The sequence below is a fragment of the Asterias amurensis genome, chromosome 3, assembly GCF_032118995.1.
Source record: "Asterias amurensis chromosome 3, ASM3211899v1".
Taxonomy (NCBI): domain Eukaryota; kingdom Metazoa; phylum Echinodermata; class Asteroidea; order Forcipulatida; family Asteriidae; genus Asterias; species Asterias amurensis.
This window is the reverse complement of record NC_092650.1, coordinates 26,891,406-26,916,547: the sequence shown is the minus strand read 5'-3', so window position 1 is coordinate 26,916,547 and position 25,142 is coordinate 26,891,406. Positions and strand designations below refer to the sequence as shown.

The 25,142-nt window shown below is 39.3% G+C and overlaps 1 protein-coding gene across 3 annotated transcripts in view; it reads right to left on the bottom strand.

Annotated features, from left to right (window-relative positions):
• Window positions 1-25,142, bottom strand: part of LOC139934715 (calbindin-32-like) — a 54,529-nt gene that overhangs the window by 8,365 nt on the left and 21,022 nt on the right. Inside the window, exons 3-10 of one of the 3 annotated variants that reach the window (XM_071929090.1) lie at window positions 23,521-23,607; window positions 14,804-14,890; window positions 7,358-7,414; window positions 6,297-6,365; window positions 4,856-4,911; window positions 4,013-4,052; window positions 3,376-3,402; window positions 1,224-1,244 (exon numbers count right to left, since the gene is read on the bottom strand). In XM_071929090.1, the coding sequence (XP_071785191.1) occupies window positions 1,224-1,244; window positions 3,376-3,402; window positions 4,013-4,052; window positions 4,856-4,911; window positions 6,297-6,365; window positions 7,358-7,414; window positions 14,804-14,890; window positions 23,521-23,607 (444 nt within the window). Of the gene's footprint in view, window positions 1-1,223; window positions 1,245-2,028; window positions 2,080-3,375; window positions 3,403-4,012; window positions 4,053-4,855; window positions 4,912-6,296; window positions 6,366-7,357; window positions 7,415-14,803; window positions 14,891-23,520; window positions 23,608-25,142 lie in introns of all 3 variants that reach the window. The other 2 variants (XM_071929089.1, XM_071929091.1) reach the window with 2 other exon arrangements.

The window sequence follows — 25,142 nt, the reverse complement described above, 5'->3', positions numbered from 1 at the left end:
AACCTGTCCGCATTCATGCAGTGCACGGCACGTGTAACGTTCGTTTAAGGCAAGTAGCTAATTTAAAGTGCAAGTCTAATTTCAAAACTACCTTTTAGTGTTTTCAATGGGACTGTGTGAATTGTTATTAATGCTTGGAATAATCAGTAACTGCACATTGTTATACACTTAGAGAAATTCGTGAACATTGCACAGTGGTGATACACAAACAATCTACGCACCGAAGCAGACAACAGACTAGTGCGAGTTTAACACACATACAAAAACAACACAGTTTTAAAAAGCATGTGAAGCGATAACTCAGGTTAATGCTAAGCGCATGAAATCTCAGCAGAAGAATTAACTGCGAATGAAAAACCAAAAAAGAACAGCGGAACAGGAAGCCAGGGTCAGGAAAGCCAAAAAAGAAAAGAAAATGAAGATATGACGATACCATGGGCACAGGATACCCATGCAAATGACTCAGAATGCCGAACGGCCCATTTGCTTCATGTCGACAAAGACACATTGTGTCGACAAAGACACATTGTGTCGAATGTCGATCGACTCCACATAACTCAACAAGGCATACACTATTTTTGTATTACGTAGCCCATGCTGTCGACGTAAGGCTTTTTATACAAACATCCTTTAAAAAGATCGACACTTCAATCGACATCTGATCATGGTTGCATGAATGAATGAAGGTTGGTATGCTAAAAGTGTTCAGAAACAGATTTAAAAGATGCAAATTGTATGGACAATTACTAGCAGGAAAAAGAAAAAAAGATACCCAGTCTGGAGAATTGTTCAGATCGACAAAGATTGAAAATATGAATGTGAAGATACCCCTAAAAAACTCGGAAAATATGAATTTAAGGGTTTTAGAATGGGAAAGAAGTAAATATTACAGTTATAAACTGATGAATTATTTGATAAAAGGTTTAACGAAGCGGCGGTTAGAAACTGTATCTAAACTCAATCATGTCGTACAATAAAGTCGAGTCATATAAACACACCGAATTGGTATCGCTGAAAACCTGTGTTTTACAGGAAATCGGAAGACACATTCTGCCTTTACACTCTCATAATGTGAAGTTTCAGAATAAGGTTTTTCTGTGAATTTGGTGTATCAAAGAGTCGTAGCGTTTTGATGTTAAAAGTCTTTGCACAACGCGTCATGTGCCCACAGTATACGACTGTTTGAGTCTCGATAAATCGCACGCTATACCTTATGTACTTACTCCTTTGTCTCCCAGTGATCCCTGGTACGTTCATGCACGCAATGACAGAGCGCCATACAGACAATGAAAATGGAATAAAGACAAAACAATAAATAAACAGAGCAGTCAAAACGTATATTTTTTTAAAGTTGATTGCCCCTCACTGTACCCCCATGGGTTGGCAAATTGGTAGCCTTCACATTGGTGAGGGAATGTATCAAAACGTAACTGGTGCCCACCATCGCTGGTATCTGTATTTTGCCTTAATGACATGCATTGAATCACATGCATACAATAAATGGTTGGCATAATACACTATAATACTTACTCCAACGTGAACCGTTTCTGATGAGGGGGGCACCATGCAGTTGATCCCGTTGAATGATTTGCACACATTGATTCTTTGTTTTGTTTATATATTTTGGCGCCAAGAAACCGGATTTTGATAATAAACGATCAGCCTCGCAAACATAAACATGATTAACATTGCATTTAAAAAAAGACACGTGAAAGAACTATTGATGAGTCTACACTGATCCCTTGTAACCGTCTTACAATGACGTCACAACGGGAAGAAGGGTACCAGACCAACAATGAGTACAACGTGGGAAGTATATCTGATGAGTTGACATGGTAATAATAAAAAAAAGAGTTGAGGGATGAACATAAACCCGTACAGGAAAAGAACATGTGCCACAAACTGAAAGATATTTTAGTTTATTTTTTTCCTGTATGGGTTAAACGGAGATGTTTCGGGCGGTTTACAAGAATGGATGGCACCGGGGTCAACTCGACTCGACTATAGAGGGGGTGGGTCAACACTTACTGTGGGTAGAAGGTGCTTACTTGGATCGGGTAAATTACCTTGTAACAGAGACTAGTAACATGAATATAAAACAAGATATCAGACAAACGTTACACGATCTTGTGTCTATAGTGCTGATGATGTAATTATAAGGAGTTGCTGGCAGTGAACAGACAGGCCGATTGAAACAAAGAGAGATAATTTTAATAGTCAAATTCACGGAGGAGATCGGAGTTTTTGTGAGGTGTGAACACTGGGGGCCACGTTCACAAGTCTGCCATTTATGTAAATCTATAGATAGTTTATACTTTTTGCTCATGATTTCGATGTTGGATTTGTTTGGTCCCTTGCCATTTTGCCGCCAGTTTTTATTCTGGATCGAGTGTATGGATCTTAAGCACGTTGTCTCTTTCGTGTAGGATTTCAATGGAGTTAATAATTGTGTATAATAGTTAAAATGTGTCGTTAGGTGCCCATGTACCAATCGATCTAACATCTGACCCAGGCGGTATGCGCACGCGTTATGTTTTGCATAAATTTGAAACGCGAAACAAGCGTGTATGACTCGGTTTTTGAAAGACATCACGACGGCAATTCATATTTATGCAAAACATGTGTCGCGCACATAAATTGCAGGGGTCAAAGGTCAAATCGTGACGACACTTTGTCATATTATCATAATTGGTGTCAGCGTGTTGGATTAACGCACCAGTTGAAACTAGACAGCTGTCCAGTTTTTGAATGGTAAAACTACAAGTAAACATTTGATGGCTTACATTATTATAGAGTGTTTATCACTGTCCCAACTGAGTGCACAGAGAGTACGACAGTGAAATGTCAATTTGTTTAACATTTTAAAGTTGTTTTTCATTGCAAATGCTTATTCTTGATGCCCAGCCATCGTACTGAACCTACACAAAGGCCTAGCTTGGGAATAAAGCAATTGGTATTGCAGACTGGCATAAAAAACAAGCGTCTGAACACATGTATTTGACAAAAACGTGATATGGACGCTGCGTAATGAATACCTTCGATTTAACTGTAGTTTTCTCTGAGAAAGATTGTAATAAATCACCAACTTCCACTGCCATCCTTCACAAAAACAAAACATGCATGGTGCACGTGCCTGCATCTGTTCAAACCACTCTCTTTAGAATGTCAGGGTACCAACTATAAAAACAATTGACCACCCCCCCCCCCCCCGAAATGGTGGAAATATGAACGGGCCTCATTGGTCCATAAATAGACAAAAACAAAAGAGGAACGTTCAAAGAAAAACTTAATTGGCAAGATTGGTGTGGAGAAGCAGTATACATAAAAAATAGGGAACATTGTCGGAGAGAGGTTCATGTTTCTATACCAACCCACCTCTAACATTGCTTCCAAAAACGAACTCTGAAATAAGAACACTGACTTTGTTATTTAAATCAAAACAAAAAGTTCTCAGAACATTTGCAGATGACCTCGGCTTTTGAGGATAAGAATTCTTTTTTTAAATTAGACTCTTAATTGGTTAAGACGTCACTTATTCAAGGAGAAACAGCAAAAATGCAGACCGGAGTTTGTTGCAATGAAACAAAAACTTCAATGACTTCCACTGATTGTTAAATAATTTCGTCAGTAAACAAAGTAAATCAAAGTAGTTTGAATCCGAAGTTGTCTTGAGCAATGTTAACCCTCGTGGAAACACGTATTACTGCCGAACTTTGGGAGTAAACTAAAGCACATGAACCCGAAACATGACACCGTACTGTATCAGGTTTATTTCCACTCTCAATGTTTTAGGAGATGATCTAATTTGCATAGTTTTTTAGGTCAATCGAGATTCGACTCGTAAAAGACGTAAGGGGATTGACGTGCCAAAAATGGGAAAATTGTAATTCTGGCACAGAAACAAATCGGAGATGTTTGATGCCTCTTCGCCCCAAACCTCAAATATAGCTCTGTGCAATATGCAAAACATATGCAAATTTACAACCGTATGGTTTCCGGACTTATCACTTACCTCGAACTGCAAGAAAATGTTCTCTTTCACAGGCACCAGTCTGTTGATGGGAATAAATACAAGTCACGTAGGAGCAGCACAGTGTCTATTAGCGTTCGTTCTTCCCTGGGTCGACCCGGTGTGTGGCGGTTTTTTTTTCCAGGACGAACGTGTGTAGATAATTACCCACGTTTGTCCTGGGGAAAAAAACGCCACACACCGGGGTCGACCCAGGGAAGCTAAACGAACGCACTCTATATGAAATATACCGGGACATGTTCTGTACGTTTTTTTGGAGCTTCCCAGGGGCTTACTACAAACATGGCATTTAGCCAAACTGTCTCATTGTCATATAAAAAAGAAGTCTGTCCTTGTTTTTAGATTCCCATAAGGAGAGAATAGCATCGATAATCTGATCTTTGATTTTTATAGATGAAACAAGATAGCAAGCAGTCAGTCCACTTCTCATATTGTCATCAATAAGAATCATGCCGAAGCGGGCGAAGCCTTGATGTTATACAATAACACAAAATCTATCACAATAAACTCGGTCAGTAATCTCACAACGAACACGCACAAATTTGACTCCCATAAATGGCCGACTGCGTTTAGTCGACGAGGTAAAAGGAAAACCGTGCAATTTCGAGGCATGTTTGTGTGGATCATTGTATTCTACTTTTACAATATCTTTCTACACATATGCATTTTATAACAAACGGTTACAAACGCTTTTCAAAGACCATTTCTTTGAAATGCTTTTAGTACGAAAACCAATGCATGAAGCAACTTACAACAACGATGATATGTAAATAACAGAAAAATGTGCATCTGAACCAAACAATAAATCACAAAATAAAGACTTACTTGAGCATTTCTTTGAAGCTTAATTTGTTGTCTTTGTCGACATCAAACAATTTGAGCTGCAAAAACACAAAACAAAATGGTGATCTGTAAAATTAACTAAATTCAACAAACCAATTGAACATTGAATTATATAGCTGTTTAGTTTGCGTCGAGGATAAAGAATACTAACTTTGGTTTTACCCATATACACCGATAGCACTGTGTACTCGGCACTTTCCCGACTTTTGTGAAAAACATCACAGACATATTTTTCGGGTTGGATTCGAGCCCACGACCTTAAAATACTATGCTAGAAACATCATAACTTTACCTTTATATCAGAATTAAGTTGACAAAAACCAATCGAAACCCTAAGCTTAAGTCAAAACCACAAAGTCAACCTCTGACAGAAAATGTATAAAACAGCAATAAACCTCAGATAAAAGCAGCCTTAAACTGGAGCGGTGCGTTTATGACATGTATTTTACGTCCACTTACTTTCGACTCGGGGTAATAAAAGTGATGAACCCTGCTTTTCAGTTTGCAATAAAGCACATCATTTGCATAGCGTTCAATGTACTTTGCAATTGTAAAGCTTGCCGACTTTACCGTGGTTCAACAATAGTTTATATTAAAGGAACACGTTGCCTTGGATCGGACGAGTTTGTCTATAAAAAGCGTTTGAAAACGTTTGTTATGAAATGCATATCGTTAGAAAGATGTTTTAAAAGTAGAATATAATGATCCACACAAGTATCACTCAAAATTGCACGGTTTTCCTTTTACGTCGCGAACTAACACGGTCGGCCATTTATGGGTGTCAAAAATTTGACTCCCATAAATGGCCGACCGTGTTTGTCGACGAGGTAAAAAGAAAACCACGCAATTTCGAGGCATATTTGTGTAGATCATTGTATTCTACTTTTACAACATCTTTCTACCCATATGCATTTTATAACAAACGGTTACAGAACGCTTTTCAAAGACCAACTCGACCGATCCAAGGCAACGTGTTCCTTTAAAAACACATGAAATAACAGGTGATGATGTTAAGGCAAGCGCCTGTCTCGTGTTTTGAATAAGTAAAAACAACAGACAGATAAATACAAAAGTGCCTTTGATGGATATCAAATACAAATGCAATTTACACCATTTGAATTTAAGGCTATAGAGACTTGTAGTTGTTTTCGGACAGTTTTTCGGACTCTATCATTCGAAAATTGAGTAGGATATCACAAAATTTAGTTCGTCGTTTTCCTTCCTCTTTAATACAAACGATCAGACTCTCCAAATAGTTATTAGAATAATTATTATTTTGAAGAAATTTTGACTGAATGACTGTAAATTCAGTTTGTTTGGTGTAGCGTGACTGTAAATGACTATAAATTCAGTTTGTTTGGTATATCGTGATTTTAATTGACTGCAAATTCAGTTTGTTTTAAGAGAAATTACTACCACTCACCATTGCGTCTGTGTAGGTCTGCAACTTATCGTCTGCAAGTTCTACGGTACTGAGGTCCTTCAAAAAGTTCTAGAAACAAAGTCAAACAAATACATAAAACATCCTTTCCACTCTTTGAAAATTAAGTCAAAAAATGGTTGGTGTAATCTCTGCCAATTATTGGATAACTACTTTTCAAAAGACACGGAGATTTGTTTGCAAATCCCATTAAATTAAATTCAATTAAATTCAACAACATTTACTTCCCAAATCCTCAATCAATACATAAAACAAGTAAACCAAGTGAATTTAAGGAGTTGGGGACACAGCCAAGTAAGCGCAGCTTATGTAAGGGAGTGCCCATACAACAAACAATCGCAATAGAGTTAAATATATTATGCAGAAAAGAAAAAATAATAATGAAATTATTAAATAATAATAAGCCCCCCCCCCCCCATTTTCAAAACTGCCCTCACTTCTGTTGATGGGTATAAAGAATATTGTTTTGGTTGCTCCCACAAACCAACAAATAAATTAAATACCCTTTACTCTCTTTGACATTACATCAATAAATTGTTGGTGTAATCTCTGCTTATTATTGCAGAACAATTACTGTTTAAACGACACAGCAGGGCCCAATTTCATGGCTCTGCTTACCGCCGAATTCTGCGCTTACGATCGCAATTCCCCGCTTACGTGCAAGCAACGAATTTCTGCGCTAGCCTTGTAAGCCTAAAATGCCTAGTAACGGGGAGTACGCACGCGCAGAAGCCCAAATTCGCCGCTAACCCATGAAATACGCTTGCCGAATTCCCTGCTTCCGTAAGCGCCGATTATGTGCTTACGGTAAGCAGAGCCATGAAATTGGGCCCAGATGCGTTGGTAAATCCCATCACGTTTGTCAACAACAAATCTGGAAAAGGTGAATTGTTTTTGCTCTGCGAATTTGCGTCCAGGGTTCTGAATCCAGACGATAGGCAGTCTCAGCCGTCTGGTCCAAATGCTAATTTTGTGTTCAGTCTGTTTGTTTAGTCCCGTCGGGTGGGTGGGGGGGGGGGGGGGTTCTCAAAGAGTACATTTACCTTAAGCTCACTCTTGTCGATGAAGCCATCTCTATCTACGTCATATCTTAACCAAATCTAGAAATCGAAATACAATATTGGATGAGTTATGTTTGTTTACAGGAAGTTGATGAAATAATACAATAAAATGAGTAGGATTTGAAACTATGGTAGGAACACCACAATCTATAGAAGCTTAATTAGCGGTAATATCTGGCAATGAATCTCAAAAGGTGATGTAGGTCTATAATAATTTCAGTCAGTATGATCTGATGTCTTCAGGAGAAGAAAAACGTGGTTATTGGAAAATGCCTAGAAATCAACGGTGGGAAGTAGTGAAGAAACAAACATTCACATTAAAGGCAGTGGAAACTATTGGTTATTAATCAAAATAATTATTATTATAAAACCTTACTTAGTAACGAGTAATCGGGAGATGTTGATAGTATAAAACATTATGAGAAACGACTCCCTCTGAAGTAACGTAGTTTTTGAGAAAGAACGCATTTTAGAACAGATATAGGGTTTGAGGTATCGAAATCAAGCATCTGATAACACACAAACGTCGTGTGACAAGGGTGTTTCTTCTTTCATTATTATCTCGCAACTTCGATGACCGATTGAGCTCGAATTTGCACAGGTTTGTTATTTCATGCATATGATGAGATACAGCAAGTGAGAAGACTGGTCTTTGACAATTACCAATAGTGTCCAATGTCTTTAAAACGAACGAAAAGAGAAAAGAAGAAAAAAGGGGTAACCCTGGTGTTTCTGGTTCACATTGCAAGCACCCCTGTTCACGGATTTTCCCGGGCTTGCGAGCTACAGTGATTAAGATAACTGATGAAGCATCCTTGGTTTCACTATTAGTAATATTTTATTTATAGTAATAACAAAGCAACTCCACGCCATTTCTCTATGAATATGAAATGAGATAATTTAACCTTGGACGCAAAAATCTGAAATCAGGAGACATCACGAATCACAGGTCTTGCTTGCAAGTCAATTAACATTTGGATGATTACCAAACACTCTGCAAACAGCCGAGGCTGACTGAACAAACGAAATGGGCAATGGGACTAATTTATGCAGCGTCATTAATTTATGCAGCGTCATTAGTTTATGCAGTGTCAGCTGTAATTTAAATATAGACTATACTATTCCTCTGCAGGTCTATACATAGAATGTTCAGTTCTCAACATACAACACAGATTGATCTGTGTCATACATGTAATAGTGCACTCTGTAGACTGGTGCCCTGTCTTTATCCACGAACTATCTGTAGACTGGTCCCCAGTCTTTATCCGCAAACAAAAAGACATATTGCTTACATTTGATAAACTTGCCGCTCGGATGTTCAGGCTAAAAGGCACTGGACACCTTTGGTAATTGTCAAAGACCAGTAATCTCACTTGGTGCCATCCTAACATATGCATACAAATCTGTGAAAATTTGGACTGCTGGGCCTAAAGCTTCATTCCAAATCGTTTTAATCGGAACCTATTTTGGTCATAACTTCAAGATCCAATTAAGCACTCGTGCTGTTGCAATCACATCACAGTAGATTATCATTGTGATGTTTCTTCAATCATCCCTCCACCAAAACACCTCTCAAGCTATCGGCATCCGGACCTTACTCGCAATCTTTCTATTATTGTTTTGTATGGGGTCTAATTAGATGTAAAACGGGGGGCTAATTGCTTGCCTTCGCCATCATAAAGAGACGCGTGCTGATCAAAAACTCTAGATGGGGGTGATTCGAAACGTGCGCTAATTGAATAATAAGAATTCGTCTAGAGATGTTGATGTTGCAGCAGTGAGTGCCTCTGCATGCCTTTATTGTCTTCATAGGCTGAACCTTGGAACCAAATTGGAGGTCTTGTCCATAGCGGTAATCAAGCATAGACGTGAACAGGCCTTAATTGATCTAATTGTCATGGGGGAAAGAAAGCGATGGCTGACGGCAAGTGACTGTATTATGTCTCGAAATTATAATTCGAGACGGTTCGAAATGGTTCCAGTACGAATTTCATCATCCGTAAGATTTGAGGCTATGCAATTAAACAACGGTATTTTGCCCTATACCAATCCTGTAATACCTTTACACCACGGTTTTGCGTTTCCGTTTGCTCATTATTGACACTGAATACCTTCTGATAGCCTTTGAAAAATAACCTCGAAAAGTGCACCTAATCAGAAAATAAGCCCCGTGCAATTCCCTCGCGTATTACGCAATGTTTGTGCATATATATTGCATAAAAACAATGAAGGGAAAAAAATCACGTACTGTAAAGGCAGTGGACACTATTAGTAGTTACTCAAAATAATTTTTAGCATAAAAACTTACTAAGTATTGAGTGATGGAGAGCTGTTGATTGTATAAAACATTATGAGAAACGGCTCCCTCTGAAGTGACGTAGTTCTCGAGAAAGAAGTAATTTTCCACGAATTTGATTTCGAGACCCCGGAATTAGATTTTGAGGTCTTGAGATCAAGTATCTGAAATCACACACCTATTTCTACCTCCATGGTGTGATAAGGGTGTTTTTGTTCCATTCATATCTCGCAACTGCGACGACGTATTGCGCTAAATTTTTCACAGGTTTGTTATTTTATGCATATGTTGAGATAAACCAAGTGTGAAGACTGGTCTTTGACAGTTACCAATAGTGTGTCCAGTGTCTTTAACGGGTATCGCATACGGAAGCATGCGGGACTTTATAGTATTTGATCCTATGCAAAGCCCCGCCCCTCCCAATGTAGAAATTCGAGGCTGCGATATTTTAAGTTTACATACACGACCGTGTACAGACTCATGTAAAAACATTTCGCGCACAAACAACACACATTTTTACTAAAAGTATGTTTATATAATATAGTGTCCATTGTAATAGACAGTCAATAATGGTGTTGTTTTAAGAACATTACATGGTTTAGTTCATCTGACAGTGAAAATGATGGATAGAGCAATTCACTTAAAGGAACACGTTGCCTTGGATCGGACGAGTTGGTCTATAAAAAGGGTTTATAACCGTTTGTTATAAAATGCATATGGTTGGAAAGATGTTTTAAAAGTAGAATACAATGATCCACACAAATTTGCCTCGAAATTGCGTGGTTTTCCTTTGACTTTGCGAACTAACACGGTCTGCCATTTATGGGAGTCAAAAATTTGACTCCTATAAATGGCCGACCGTGTTAGTCGACGAGGTAAAAAGAAAACCGTGCAATTTTGAGGCATGTTTGTGTGGATCATTGTATTCTACTTTTGCAACTTCTTTCTACCCATATGCATTTTATAATAAACGGTTTCAAAGACCAACTCGACCGATCCAAGGCAACGTGTTCCTTTAATCGGTACTCAAATCCATAACTCACTGATACTGACAATTGGTACTTCAAAACAAGACAGTCTTTACGCCAGCTGCTGTTATCTCATACAAGGGGCGTGGTTATCACACGCAATGGCAGGAACTTCGCGGGAGGTTGGGGACATGTCCCCCATAATGATGTTCTTGTCCCCAAATTTCATTTCAATTCATTTTGTTTATTAATTTCATAGGTAAAGATGTAAAGTAGAGAAAATAAGAACGACGAAGAGAACATACATACACATAGGAGAGAAGGAGAAGAAGAAAAAGTAGCACCTCTGATGGATTAAAAAAAATTAAACTAAATTACTATTGAGTTAATCTCGAGTTAATCTCCAAATGAAGTTTGAAAATTTGACATTCACAAAAATACCGAATAAAATCTAATTTTATAAGATTTTATGTATAGTAGTTTCACTTTAAACAAATTTTTGTTAAACAAAGTTTCTATTCTATTCAGATTATATTTTACAAACATAGGATCGCTTAAAACAAATGCAAATGGAAGCTAGAGTTTGTAACTGGCCGAAAGAGTGCCCCCCCCCCTGTATAGCGCCCTCCATGTGTCTACCTCATAGTGTAACCAATGCCCTTGCTGCTCTTACCTCTTTGCGCGCAAGTATAAACGGCAGAAAAGAAAAAAAATATAGGATTGGGTAATATAAAGCAAAACTTAATGTTCTGTTGAGGCCTCGAAGTTCTTATACTAAAGAAGATTGGAACAGGATGCGCTGAATTTACTTCCGAACGAGGACGCAGTAACGTAGAGCAGTTTCCTCGTAAAGAGTTATCGATCGAGAAGGCATTAAGTGTGAAATCCCTGTGCCAGGGGAACGATGTAAGAGGTCATGGAGCAGGGGGACGAGGACGGGGCTAGATCAACGGGGTGTGCTTGCTTGCACTCATTTTGCGTTCAGAGAGTGGAGCAAGTTGATTAAATGCATGCACAGTCACTGATAATGTGTGAGAGAAATTCACCCAGTGCTGCGATGTTATATCGGGCAGTTTTTCGCTTGTTATAAGAACTGATCCACACAAGGATTGGGAGTATGATCCAGAATATATGACTTGTCTTGTTTGCATTCTGTTATTGTTTAATCTCCAAACCTTATTATTGCTTTAAATGATTTCTTTTTCGGTAAAGTAGTTAACTCTTAAAACAAGCCGCCGTCACTTGACTGCTATAGGGCCATGTCACACGAGGCAATTTACAGGCAAACCAGTCTCAGGCAAGAAAAACCACCACGCAGAGGACTTTCGAGGATGAGCTTCCTCAACACTACGTAAATAGAGAACACAAAGTACCAGCCACATCTGCTGCTATCTGGTCGCAAAGCCCCTCAGTCATCTTTCATAACAACGTCCCATGAGTTTACACACATAATCATTCAATACTTTACATCTGATCTTTGCAAATTATTGACCAGCACACCTTTTTCTTTTTTATCCGTGGACGCTCATCTTCTGTCCAAGTCTAATTATCCGATTACAAATCCACCGCCCGCAGCGGCTGAATCAACTTGTAAGAAATTGTGACACGTGTCTTGGCGGGAAAATGCCACTTAATTCCCGCCGAATTTGTTGCTCGTACGAGACTTGGTCCAATCAGTCGACATCAGAGCGGAAGGATTTACAATCGCCATTTTATACATGCACGACCAGAGTCTCTTTTGCAGCATGGGCATATGACCTTTTTACTGAGTCTTGTTGCTCCTTGAGACGCGGGCGGTGCATCTTTTCCAATGTGTAAACTGCCTGAGGGTGGCCTAATAAACAAGGAGCACCTTGTAAGCTGATAATGCCATGAACTAAGACTTAGTATAGTCGCAATTTATTAATGCTGCGGCCATTTTCTTTTTCATCCGGAAGATTTTGAACTGTGGCAAGGGAAAATATACGATGCTAGGTGATCCCCGGTGACCCCAGCAAGATCAACCACGTATTAAAGGCCTTGGACATATTTTTTCATCAAAATAACTGTAAGCATACAAAACTAACTTGGTAATAAGCAATGGAGAGCTGTTGATAGTATAAAACATTACGAGAAATGGCTCCCTCTGAAGTAACATTGTTTTTGATAAAGGTATAGTTTTCTCACTCAAACTTTAAGAGACTACTGGCCCGAAGCCCTTTGTTTTCTAATAGCATGTGAAAGCACACAGACTTATGCAGCAAGTGTGATTTTTCTTTCATTATTCTCCAGTGCAACTTCGACGACCAATTGAGTCCTAATTTTCACGGATTCTTATTTTTATTCATATGTTGGGATACACAGAGTGACAATGTGGTCTTTTACAGCTACCAAACGTGCCCAGTGCCTTTGAAAGTTAGCCGCAGTAGCCCACTGCAACATGACATGTTGTCAAGTTTATCCAACTATTTTCTAATAATGATAATAGGTGTAGCATCACTTAGTTATCGCTGCGGCCATTTTCTTTGTGGGAACATACATGAAACCTACTCCTATAACCCCCAATGACACTAGCAAGCTGGACTAAATGACTAAGCTAGCTTCGAGATCCCGCAAAATGTTATTTATGTTCTCAAAGTAATTAAAATAGTTCAAACTAATTAACTTACTTGTGCGGTTTTGTTTGCTTGCTGGTTGGTTTATTTATTTTCCACTAAAGTAAATAACTTGCACCCGTCTACTGTTCGCAATTTTAACGTGAACGTTATGGGATGTTCGTCCACACAAAAACATTTTCGGCACAATGAGGAAGGTCTTTAAGATGAGCCGGTCTTTAAAACGAAAATGTGATTGTCTTTTGAGAAAGCTGGGTTCAGGTCAGGGTTCATTGTAACATTAAATACAACGAGACTTTAAGTGCATAGTGCCGGATCATCTTTGCACAACACACAACACAACGCACAAAGCAATGACACGAAACAATAAGTAATATTATTACAAAAATAAAGATTCAAACAAAATGAGTCTTAGACAAGTCCCTTGGCGAATCTGAAAAGGTTACTGGTTGCATGTCTGTTGTATATGCCACGACGGATGTCGTAATATTGCTGTCGCATGTTTTGCCATTGACTCACGCCAAAGTGTCATGGCTTTTGCGTCCGGGAAGTAGGCACTTTGCATCCGGGAACTGGGCCAACTCACTCAATGACATTACCGGTTTTCGTTCCGTCTTGTTTGAGGCTTGACGAGAGAGTCACGCCGTACATTGGCGTCTCGTTCCGGTCAGCAATCACCTCGACTGTTTGCACTGGAAGCTATTTTTTTTATCTCGACATAAATTATTCACGAAGTTCCTCCGCGAGAAGGTTGACAGCTGCGAGTATACTCCATACTATTTTATTAGACTCTATTCAAACGGTTGTTTGAACTTGCAAATTATTGGCATCGGTGATGACGCCAGCAGCCCACACCAGTCATCCCAATGGATATCAAAGCCGAATCAAAAGCATAACAGTGAAGTTTTTTGTTTTTTTAATCTTTAAAGAGATTTCTGAAACCCTACTTCGTCCCGTCTCAACTGACAGCTCTGTATTTACATTGTTATTTTTAAAGAAAGCGAATTTCATTATGTAAATATTATCCCACTCTTTCTGTTTGCGCTCACCGTCTCGACTTTAATGAGTAATAAACACCGCTGTTGACATTTAACACCAAAATAACAGAGAACACTTATTACTGGCACATGCATAATTTATTAAAACGGTGAGATTTGATGCACGTGTGAATATTCACTCTAAAATAGGTTCACCGATTTGGTTAAATTTTCTTAGCCTTGAACAAAGCTTTATCCTGCTGCATTAAGACAAGCCACACACCTTCAAAGTTTGCATACAAAGTTTATCTTAAAACTTTCTTGAAATACCATTTTCTCAACAGCCACCCGATACTCCACAAGGGTCAACGAGTGACGGTACTTACCAACACCGATTACTACCTCGTATCCTAGGTTACCATGAGTGTCAGTAACTATAAACTTTATTACAAATCTGAAATGTCTGTAAAAGGCAGTAAGCTTTCGTTCATTTATCAAATGAGAACTATTGGGGCACTTGGTGGCAGCATATTTTTTACCGGGTAAAGTTTGACAGAGTCGTTTTCAAAGTTTTATAATAATTGTTTACTTACGTCGTAGAACTCTTTGCTGGTTCTTGGGGCTTCCTTTGAGCGGAAAAGCAGCAAGAAGTTTTGCTCTGGCTTCAGGATCTCAGCCAACTGAAAAGAAATGGAGACAAGGAATATCTCAATTTGTTTCAAATATTTCAAAAAACAGCATTACAGAATGCATTGGACAATGTAAGGACGAACTATACAGTCAACAGAAGGAGGTCGATTTGATAAGCCGGGGGTTATCAGCCTGTGGACAGACATATTTGAAAGGATGGTTCATCAATGATTTCGGTGTAGTATTTTCTAAAGAATCTCACTTTTATTATGTTATCACAACATTCACCAGTAAAATGTATAAGTCTTCATCATCATTCTTAATTGTGTATGGGCATTTACCGTCTCTTAAGTAACTACACACAAGCTTTCCCCGGATCATGTGACGTATCAACTGTCTCTAAAGTCTGAGGAATTCAAATGTAAGCGGTCACTCGTGACTAAAGCAAGCCATTGTACCAGACATTAATCAATTCTTTTTTGCAAATGACTCATTGTTCATTTCGTATTGTGGACGTAATAACTCATATGAAGTGTGAACCCAGCTAATACTTTGTGCTGCTGCTGCTACCAACACAACGTCCATGCATTAACCCACGATACCATTGATTATTGCACAGTGCTCGTTATTATTAGCAAACTTGACACATAGTCTCCCATCCCAAAACTCAATAAAAGCATGGTTCCATTGACAGATTTTTATCTCCTGAATAACAATTCATATAAATAAAAGAGAGAAAAAAGAAAAGAAAGAAAAAAAAAACTCAGTTGAAACAGCGTTGTCAGCATAGCGGCAAAACCTGTAATAATGTACGCACGGAAACACGTGTGTCATTCTAGTGTCTTATTTGGCACCTCCAAGGCACCGTATGCATATTGCATATTAACCGGCGTGAAAAAAACAATACTCTGTGAACAAGGTGGCGATACATGAAGGAGAGCATACGTCACAAATACAAGACGCCAAAACAGGAAACCTCAATCAAACTCGGTTGAGCTGCTGACGCTGCGGAGGTAGGATCTAGTTTTTCATTTTGAAGGTCGCCCATGAATGAAGCAGGCTGGGTATTCAACGCCGAGTGCATGGAAAGAGTTTCTAATCTAAGGTGATGCATTTCTTAGACATTTTATTTTCTTAACATTGATAGATCTAAAAAATAAAACATACAAGTGCCTACATCTTAATTGAAACCAGAGTACCGATGGTGTAAAGATGGTTTGGTTCCAGATGGATTACACAATGACATCATTACAAAACAATGGGTGCGTTCGTTTAGCTTCCCTGGGTCGACCCCGGTGTGTGACGGGGTTTTTTTTCCAGGACGAACGTGTGCAGATAAGAAAGTTCGTCCTGGAAGAAAAAAAAACCGCCACACACCGGGGTCGACCCAGGGAAGCTAAACGAACGCACCCAATGAAAGGTTACACGCGTGTATGCGCTGCGCATCACCATCGGCCAATGAGAGCCTTGCACTGGTGCACGATTACGCAAAGATGGCGGACCATACAAAGGATCTATAGCTAATTATGTTCATTTGCATTTCATTTATACCACAAAGTTGCTTTAATCGAAATAACTGTATCCCTCTTTCCAGTTCACAAAAAAATACTTTAGAGAAAGCGCCGTTAATGGTCACTTCATTAAGGGACTGATAACGGTATGGAATAACTAAACACAGCTGTTGAAATAATCATAATTTTTAAGTGCATAGTCGTAATGTTCATTAAATATGCATCTTAAATATGCATACAAGATGTTGAGATGGCATTATTATTATTTCTTTCAAAGTGCTGTACTTTTCAGTCTAAAGTGCAGGCAGACCTTGGTGTAGTGACGTCACCCATACGACGGGGCATGACAAACAAGACCCGTGTAACACCAAGCCTAATGGTACATATTTCCGACACCACGCAAAGCTTTTTCACAGTCTCACGTTAAAGGCAGTGGACACTATTGGTAATTACTCAAAATAATTATTAGCATAAAACATTTCTTGGTGACGAGTAATTGGGAGAGGTTGACGGTATAAAACATTGTGAGAAACGGCTCCCTCTGAAGTGCAATAGTTTTCGAGAAAGAAGTAATTTTCCACGAATTTGATTTCGAGACCTCAGGTTTAGAACTTGAGGTCTCGAAATCAACCATCTATAAATGCACACAGTTTCGTGTGACAAGGGTGTTTTTCTTCTTTCATTATTATCTCGCAAATTCGATGACTGATTGAGCTCAAATTTTCACAGGTTAGTTATTTTATGGATGTGTTGAGGTACACCAACTGTGAAGGCTGGTCTTTGACAATTACCAATAGTGTCCACAGCCTTTAAACACTGCAGTTTAAAATGCTTTCGTGATCTTCACTTGTATGCACTAAATAAGCAGATATAACTGAAAATGTTCTAAATATCTACGATTTCCGTGTGCCTGGATGACGAACGCAACAAACTATTAACCGAAGAAAGGAGCCGAAGCACTTGTAACCAAGGATTTGTTTCATAAATTTTAAGAGGCGTTTGTCAAACGTAATAAGTTAGCATTCTGGGAATTGTGTTCTTTAATTTCCCGCCTGGGTACATTTTCAATTGCGCAGCCGAACGTAACTTGAATTTTCACGAAACGTTGTGAATAATTTATGTGAACGCATGCAGGTTGCATCCACTGGGCGTTTGACAGGGAAGTGTCAGGCTACAAATCGTGACCACGCAAAGATTAATTCGAGTGGAGTCCCAAGTCAACAGCATGTTCGATTAGGCTATGGATCTTTACGAAAATACTACTTTGGCTCAGGCTTCGTTTGCCTGCTTAAAGTATCCATGCTTAAAGCCTCCATACTGAAAGCAAACGCTTTCTAATGACGAAGCCAAGCATGAGCCCACGCCTAGCCTTGGTTTCGAAAAGGGCCATTACATTTTCCACGTATACTATGCACGTACAAACCCACTGAAATTTGCAGGAAAATTGCAATCCTAAAATTGTGAATATTTTGTGCACAGGTTAGAAAATCTAGAGCACACTCTTTTAGGTTAAACCCCTCACCTAAAGATTTATTGATTTCTTGTTTCGTTCACCTAAAGTTCCACTTCCCGTGACGTTTATCCTGTACTCCCTCGATCCCAAATCCTTTATAATGCCGACCGAACCCCCGGTACTATAGCAAGGAAACTATCCATAGTCCCGAGGCGCGGAAGGCTCGGCGGATAGGGGGAGAGAGAGAGAGAGTAGACAAGAAAATCGAAATGGTCTTCTAGTCACGAGTCAGCGATGGTGAGCGGGGTGTTGTCGCGTCGAGACGAATACTAATAATTGCCGCTTGTGACGGATGTCTGCGAATGGCCTTTACCCCCTTCTCCTTCCTATTTATCTGGCTGAATATGGGAAATTAGTTGTTTGGGCTGCGTCCTGAATTGATTGTTAGCTATGGTGTATAGAGACCGCAGCTATCGCAAGATTTGTTGGCAATCGTTGTTTCCTATCGGGATAAACTTGTAATCTTACATGCAGGCGAGGGGGTGCGAACGTATTAACTTTACAGTGTGCTACGATAGCATGATACTACGAATAGTGTATATCCCAATATATTGCCCTTAGTGTGTCACAACATGTCGTGCTTTAATGTTATCCTGGATATATTGACCTTTATCCTTACATTATGGTAACACGATTGAACGTTTTGCTAACATTCATCCGTCCGAGCTAACCAGCACGATTCGTTTATGAACAATGAAAATGATAATAAAGTTAAGAAAAGTTCATTACACTTCCGGAAATATTTTGAATATCATAAGACCGGATCCTAAAACATCTTCTTAAAAATCATAATTTTGTTTTCCACGATTCCCCGGTCTGTAATTTAAAATGCAACTTCATTAGTGGAAATTTAATCAACAAATACTAACAAGGCTTCAAATTGTCAGGTAGTTAAAGAGCCTAATTGGTTTGGTGTTTTTTTATATATATTTTTTTATATTATATAAACCCCAAACCGTCTGCAACATCACGACTACAGCAAGTCGCATACCCATCAGCATCCATGAAATTATTAATATAAAAAGCGTAAAATAGTTGTCTTCTGGCGACGCTAGTTTCGTAAAATAAAATCGACGGTGGAGGGCGCAACAACGACTGGTTCCTAGGGACTTGGCAAGTCTACGAATCTAACTCTTTCTTTCTTTCTTCCTTATGGTGCAACCTTCATGATTGAAGATAGTCGCACTGCCAGACACACCGGGCGATCCCCTTCCCAATGCAATACGTGTATTGACCACATACATGACCCCTTGCACGCGCGTCACACGCGGCGACTGATGCCACGCTCATCGATCATGTTGGTTGGCAGTTAGGTTTACGTGTATTAATGCAGCGTCCCCTAAAATGCACACTTCACTGCATAACGCACGGCATAGTTATATATGAAAACGCACAGTGAAATTGCCCACCAGTATGGCGCATTCAAGATTTTTCTGATGATGACGTCAGGTGAAATGGGTCAAAATCGGGTCTTTTACTAGAGTTTATAGTTTTTATAACAACGCACGGGACCTACAGCTTTATGTCCAATCCGAAGGACAGAAAGAATTTGTTTGATAAATGCATCTCTTCTCTATGTAATTCGTGTTGTGATCGTTGATGACTACGTAATCGAGAAAAACGACGCCAGTCAAGACTAGATTTAATGGATCAGAGACAGAGCAGGTGGTTTTGGGATCTGCAAAGTTTTAAAGGATTGGGTTGCAGTTTCAGAGCATAGGTTATGAATACTCAATTACAATGCTGTTTTGGAAGATTAAAGGAAAAGTCTATCGACCTCTAAATGATTGGGATCCCTGCTTGAGGGATTGAAAGAAGAAAACAGTCGGATCTGTTTTATCTTGAAAAGAAATAAATACAGAATAGACATTTAAGCTATGGGGTGTCTTATATACTGACAAAGTGACTTGATTATAATTGATTTAATTCAGTCTGGAACAAGGGAAGATTACCCGTTGCTTTTGAAAATATTGCTGTATTATAAGCGAACTTTCATTATTACTCCCCCTCATTTTCAAGCTGACTGCTACTATTCAAGCCATTTAGATGTATAATAATAATAACAATGATACTAATTAACAGTCTTAGCATTTATAACGCGTTCTTACACAGAAAAGGTAGGCCCTATCACAATGCTTTACAACACAAAGCAATCAACAATTGTGGCGCTGTGTGGCGATATCATACGTATAGCTCAAAACAACGATGCGTTAAAACACATTGTTTCCATAAGCATTCAAGCAGACTATGTGGAATGAAGTAGACATCTCATAATGGTTTCAAGGTGAAGCTATAAATGACATGGGAAATGGCGCAACAATTGTCGGAATCTAATGCATTATTTCGCGTCAAGCTTTGGGGAGATTAGCTGATCAATAATTAATGACAGAACCAATTTCCATGGCTCGGCAAACCTCCGGGCCTTGGTGATCATGTTCACTCAAGCGTGTCTTGTGACCGAAGGGGAGCGGAACTAATAGCCTGTTTGTCACGTCTGGGTAACCCCATTGACAATAATTCATGACTGCTCGTAAACACTTTACAGTAGAATAAAAAAGTATGGAATATTTAAGTAGCTAAAATATTATGCGTGCCGTTAACGCAATTTGGCTAATGCGAAACACCCGAAGGACAAAATAGTAATTTGTTCTTCCTATTTTGAGCTGCGGGCTTGATGAAATAATCCCGAAACGTGCAATGCATAAAATAATCGGCTAAAAAGGAAGACTTTAACTTATTATTGCTAATCACACCATATTGCAGCCCGAAGTCTGAACTGCATAGTGGTTACAGTTGGTAAAAAACATCAACACTCCGAAGGAATCAAAACACGTTACACAGTCCATTAAAATAAAAAGTGCCAAAAAACACAGGCGATGAAAACTTGTAAAACCAAGCAGAAAGGGATAGGGTTTCATGTTATTACCAGGGACGCAATTTGACTTGTAAACGTAGCTATCCACTACATGGAATGGTGGTTGCTGATTGCGCTGTTAAAGATGGACCATTATGTAGATGGTAATTAACCCTTACTATCGTAGCTCGCAGTTCTAGTCAAGAGTGAATTGGTTATCGACGGAAAGCACTTTGTCGAATCGATGTACTTGTTGAGTACGTGGTTTAAGTGCGATTTACAGCTTTGCAACATGGCGGATAAAGCAACCAGTGGATGCATTAACGTTAACAAGGTCTTAATATATCAGATTCGCTCGGTTTTGGTTTGTAGCTTATTGGATAAGCCGCGTGTGTCGACATTAGCGGTAAACAACGTCTTGAAGATATCGGGTTTGGTTTTTGGTCAGAAGATAGATCGCACACATGCATTACAGTTATTTACAATGTACAGTGCTATTTTAGGGTTTGCAGTTTTTCTCCATTATGTTTCAAACATAAAGTAAATTTGACATCATCATAGAGTAAATTTGACATCATCAAGAGACACTCTGTGGCTCTGTGCACCACTACCGGACAAATCGAACCCAAGAAGATTGCCGAGGGGCTTTCAATTAACCACATCCGATGCAATTATCCTGGAAAACACTCAATGTGTCATATGCATGCTTAACAGTATACGTAAAACACAGGTGTGTGCGGCACTTAAATGTAGCCCGAGCCCTCAATGTAGCCTGACCTACAGGTGTAGCTGTTTTTTATAAACTTTTTGCCAGGTTAGTATTCTACGTATGAACATGAACTACACATATATCTCAAGAACTACACATCCGATTTTCAAACTTTTTTTCAGTTATAGAATCCTTTGGCATATGAGATTAGCCTTTTAAAGGCTAACTGTGAATGTAACTGTGAAACGCCACAAGAGGCACATCAACTGTCTTCTCGTCCGGGGAGATGCCGACCACCCTTGTGCTACTTCACTGTAGACGCGCCGCACCCGCAGAAAGACCGCAGAAAGACAACTATCACAATACTCTTTTTCATTTCCGAAAAATTTGCTTAATGGATTAAACTACGGACGGAGAGATAAACGAAGTGTCGCTAGTTTGTCTTATGGTTCCCTCATTTGCTTCATTATAATTGATTTGCAAGGATGAGCCGTATCCGAAAGCCGAAAGTGATCCCTGCTAGAGAGGGGCCGTTACATCCGATTTCGTTTCACTGTTTAAGATGACAAAATACACAATTTTCCCTCTGAAAATTCAATGAATGTATAGTTTGATCAGTTTTTATCTTTCTGAAGTCAACAACGTTTTGAAGACGGCAAACAGTCCACTGTATTTTAATCTTGGTTCGAAGACCTCCGCATGCATGCCAGCATGCCAGATGAAACAAAACAACAACAGCGCGCCCTGTGTTGGGTGATCACTTTACGTTTCGTTACGTTGCGTTACATTACATTACGTTTCGTTACGTTGCGTTACATTACATAACGTTACGTTACGTTGTGTAGTGTTATGGTTACGTTACGTTACGTTCCGAGTATGAGATAATGACGTCTTGGACCGAGACTACTGTCTCAAGAACATTCACCAGATTTGCAATAATAATCCTTCAGTTCTACAACTTACGTTAAGGATCATCATGAACACTGTGATTTGGGAAAGTAATATTCACCTTTTGCATTTTCATGACTGTCAACAACAATGTGCAGAGCATTAACAAATCTCTCAGTCATTTGCACTTATAAAGATACCCGTTAGGAGATCTATTGAAACGTTTGAAGATGCCCCCCCCCCACCCCCGGCCCCGAGAATCACATTATGACAATAATTTGTACATACATTTTGGGCAGAATTTATCCTCTGGGTTTGTTGAAAAAGTGTTTTGACTGATGCCGTCTCTCAAACAAAACATAGACAACACTGTCATGCAAAAACTCACCATCAGAATTCCCGGTTTGGCTTGAATTTAATAAATATTGACTACAAAGAACCTTGATAGTAATTCGCAAAGTGACTGAAGGTTTTGTGTGTCCTTCGTCATTGATACATTATTCTCATCACGCGCATTGCTGCTGTCGGGCTGTCTCCGGGACGGAAGGATGTCATTACTTTCAAGCACTGTCCATTTTGTTGTTGAAAAACTGTGTTCACGAGGAAACTTTGCCGGTGCCGGCATGTCTAATTTGTGTCCGCATCGACGTCGCGAGGAAAACTCTACAGATGAGAATTTAATTTGATTGACAAGCCTCAAAATCTAGAAATGTATTAATTTGTCTTCTGTGAGGATAACAGTGTGTTTGTTTAACTAATAACACGTGCAAAACGAAAACCAGTAAAGCTAGACGATGCGCATTTACAGTGAGATATTCTCACTTCTGCATCTATGTAGAGACATACTTTGGCTGTTTCTCCCTGTATTATTCTCCTACCATGGGCTTTGTACACACAAGTCATTGGAGAACATATCTCTTTTTAGAATTCGGACCAATCAGAATACAGACATGTAAAGTTTACATAATTGTATCCAATGAAATAACTGGTTCTAAAAGCAAGTTCATGTCTTTGTATCCTTGCGATGAAAGACAGGGGACCAGTCTACCTTAGCTAAAGCTCTCTCTCTTCGGGCGCAGCCTTAGTCAGTGGCGGTGAGCGACAGGGAACCCCCTAACCACGTCATTGCCATAACTGACCAATCAGCATCGTCCGCACGACAGTGTTTGACAAAATATACAACCTCGTTCCCAAGCATTACTCACCTCCATCATCTCGATCCTGTTATCGTTGTTCTCATCGTAGAGTTTCATGTATGTGTTGATGGCTGCTTGGAGGCCCTCATCTGTTTGCTGTCGATAAATCAATCAAAGGTCAAGAGTTATTCAGGGTACTCAAATATCGATCATGAAATACCATCAGGACTGGAGTGAAAATCAGAGTGAGGTATTTTAGTACGGATTTGAAGGGGATGTTTGAAATCAGTAGGCCTATACACTGCAGAAACTTGGACGGTTCCAAATACACCGACACCGAACTGCAGTGCAAAAACTGGGGTGTTAAACTGACAACATGGGTGTTTTCACATGTAGATCCAACAAAAGAATCAAAGTTGACACCATAAAGGGTGTTGGAATAACACCAGTTTCTGCTAAAAACAATTACCTTGGTGTTATTTTAACACAATATGATATTAATTGAATTATGTCTTCCGTATCATATACGTGACAACACCCAAGGTTTCATACTGAACTCCCCAGTTTTTGCACTGTGGTGTCAAAACCAACATCAAAAGGGTGTTACATTTATACATTCTCTACATTGTAACCTTTATAGTGTTGTAAAGTGAGACAAATTAATGGGATATACCTGACACCATTTTTTGTTAATGGAATAGCTCCAACAAACGAGTTAAAAATCAACAAACACCAGCAAACAAAACATGAAACCAGACAGTCTGACATATCGTTCTATAAATACGCAAAATAATTGCTCTTATTAAAATGAAACACAACACAAAACGAAACGATGGCAATCACTGCAAAACGAGGACACGCAAGCACCGAGTAAATGTCACACCGTGATTTCACGGTGAAACGACGCGGTGTTTTTGAGTTCACAGCTCCCGCAATCAGTGACTGTTTACTCCGAAGCTACCCGTTCTCTCATCGCTGTTCCGGGTTGCGAGCCATGGGGAAAATTGGCCGGTGTTGATGGCTCCAGTGGTTTTAATTGAAGAACTATCAAAGCTGACCTGCTTCACGTACGGTATACTTTCTTAGGTACAGTTGTAGGTCGTGTGAATGGTACGATGGGTGTGATGTATCGATGATACACACTCGCACATACACATTGTTTGTGAATGCCGCTAATCGAAGACTTCTCTTTGTTCTCCCACTGTTTGGACTTTATTTTTAGCGACGTCCCCATTGGTTGTGTACACGAAAACAATGCGAGGACGTCCTCTCTCTGTCAAACACACGGATCCCTATTTGTAAAAGTCCTCGGTTTCAATGGGTAGACACGCAACAATGCATCCTTGCGGGCAACTCTTTGGTCTTTTCACTTTATCTGTGCACTTAATTCTAAAAATTTCTTATAGACTTTGTACATAAATATCCTTGTGGAGAACCCTGGACTTAAGAATTTCTATGTTGACAAATTTTGCTTTAGCATGGGGAAACGCATAGTTTGCGGGATGGGGCTATTAATTCATATCAAGCCATTCAGCTGTGAAGTTTTCGATTCCATTTTGGGGAAGAGACGAGGGCAAGGGTTATGTGCATTATGTCAGATATCATAGCACATCAGCTGACCAGTGTGTACAATGTGGTTAAGACAATGGAAAGATTAAAGCAATGGTAACATTTTTACGCCATTAGACTAA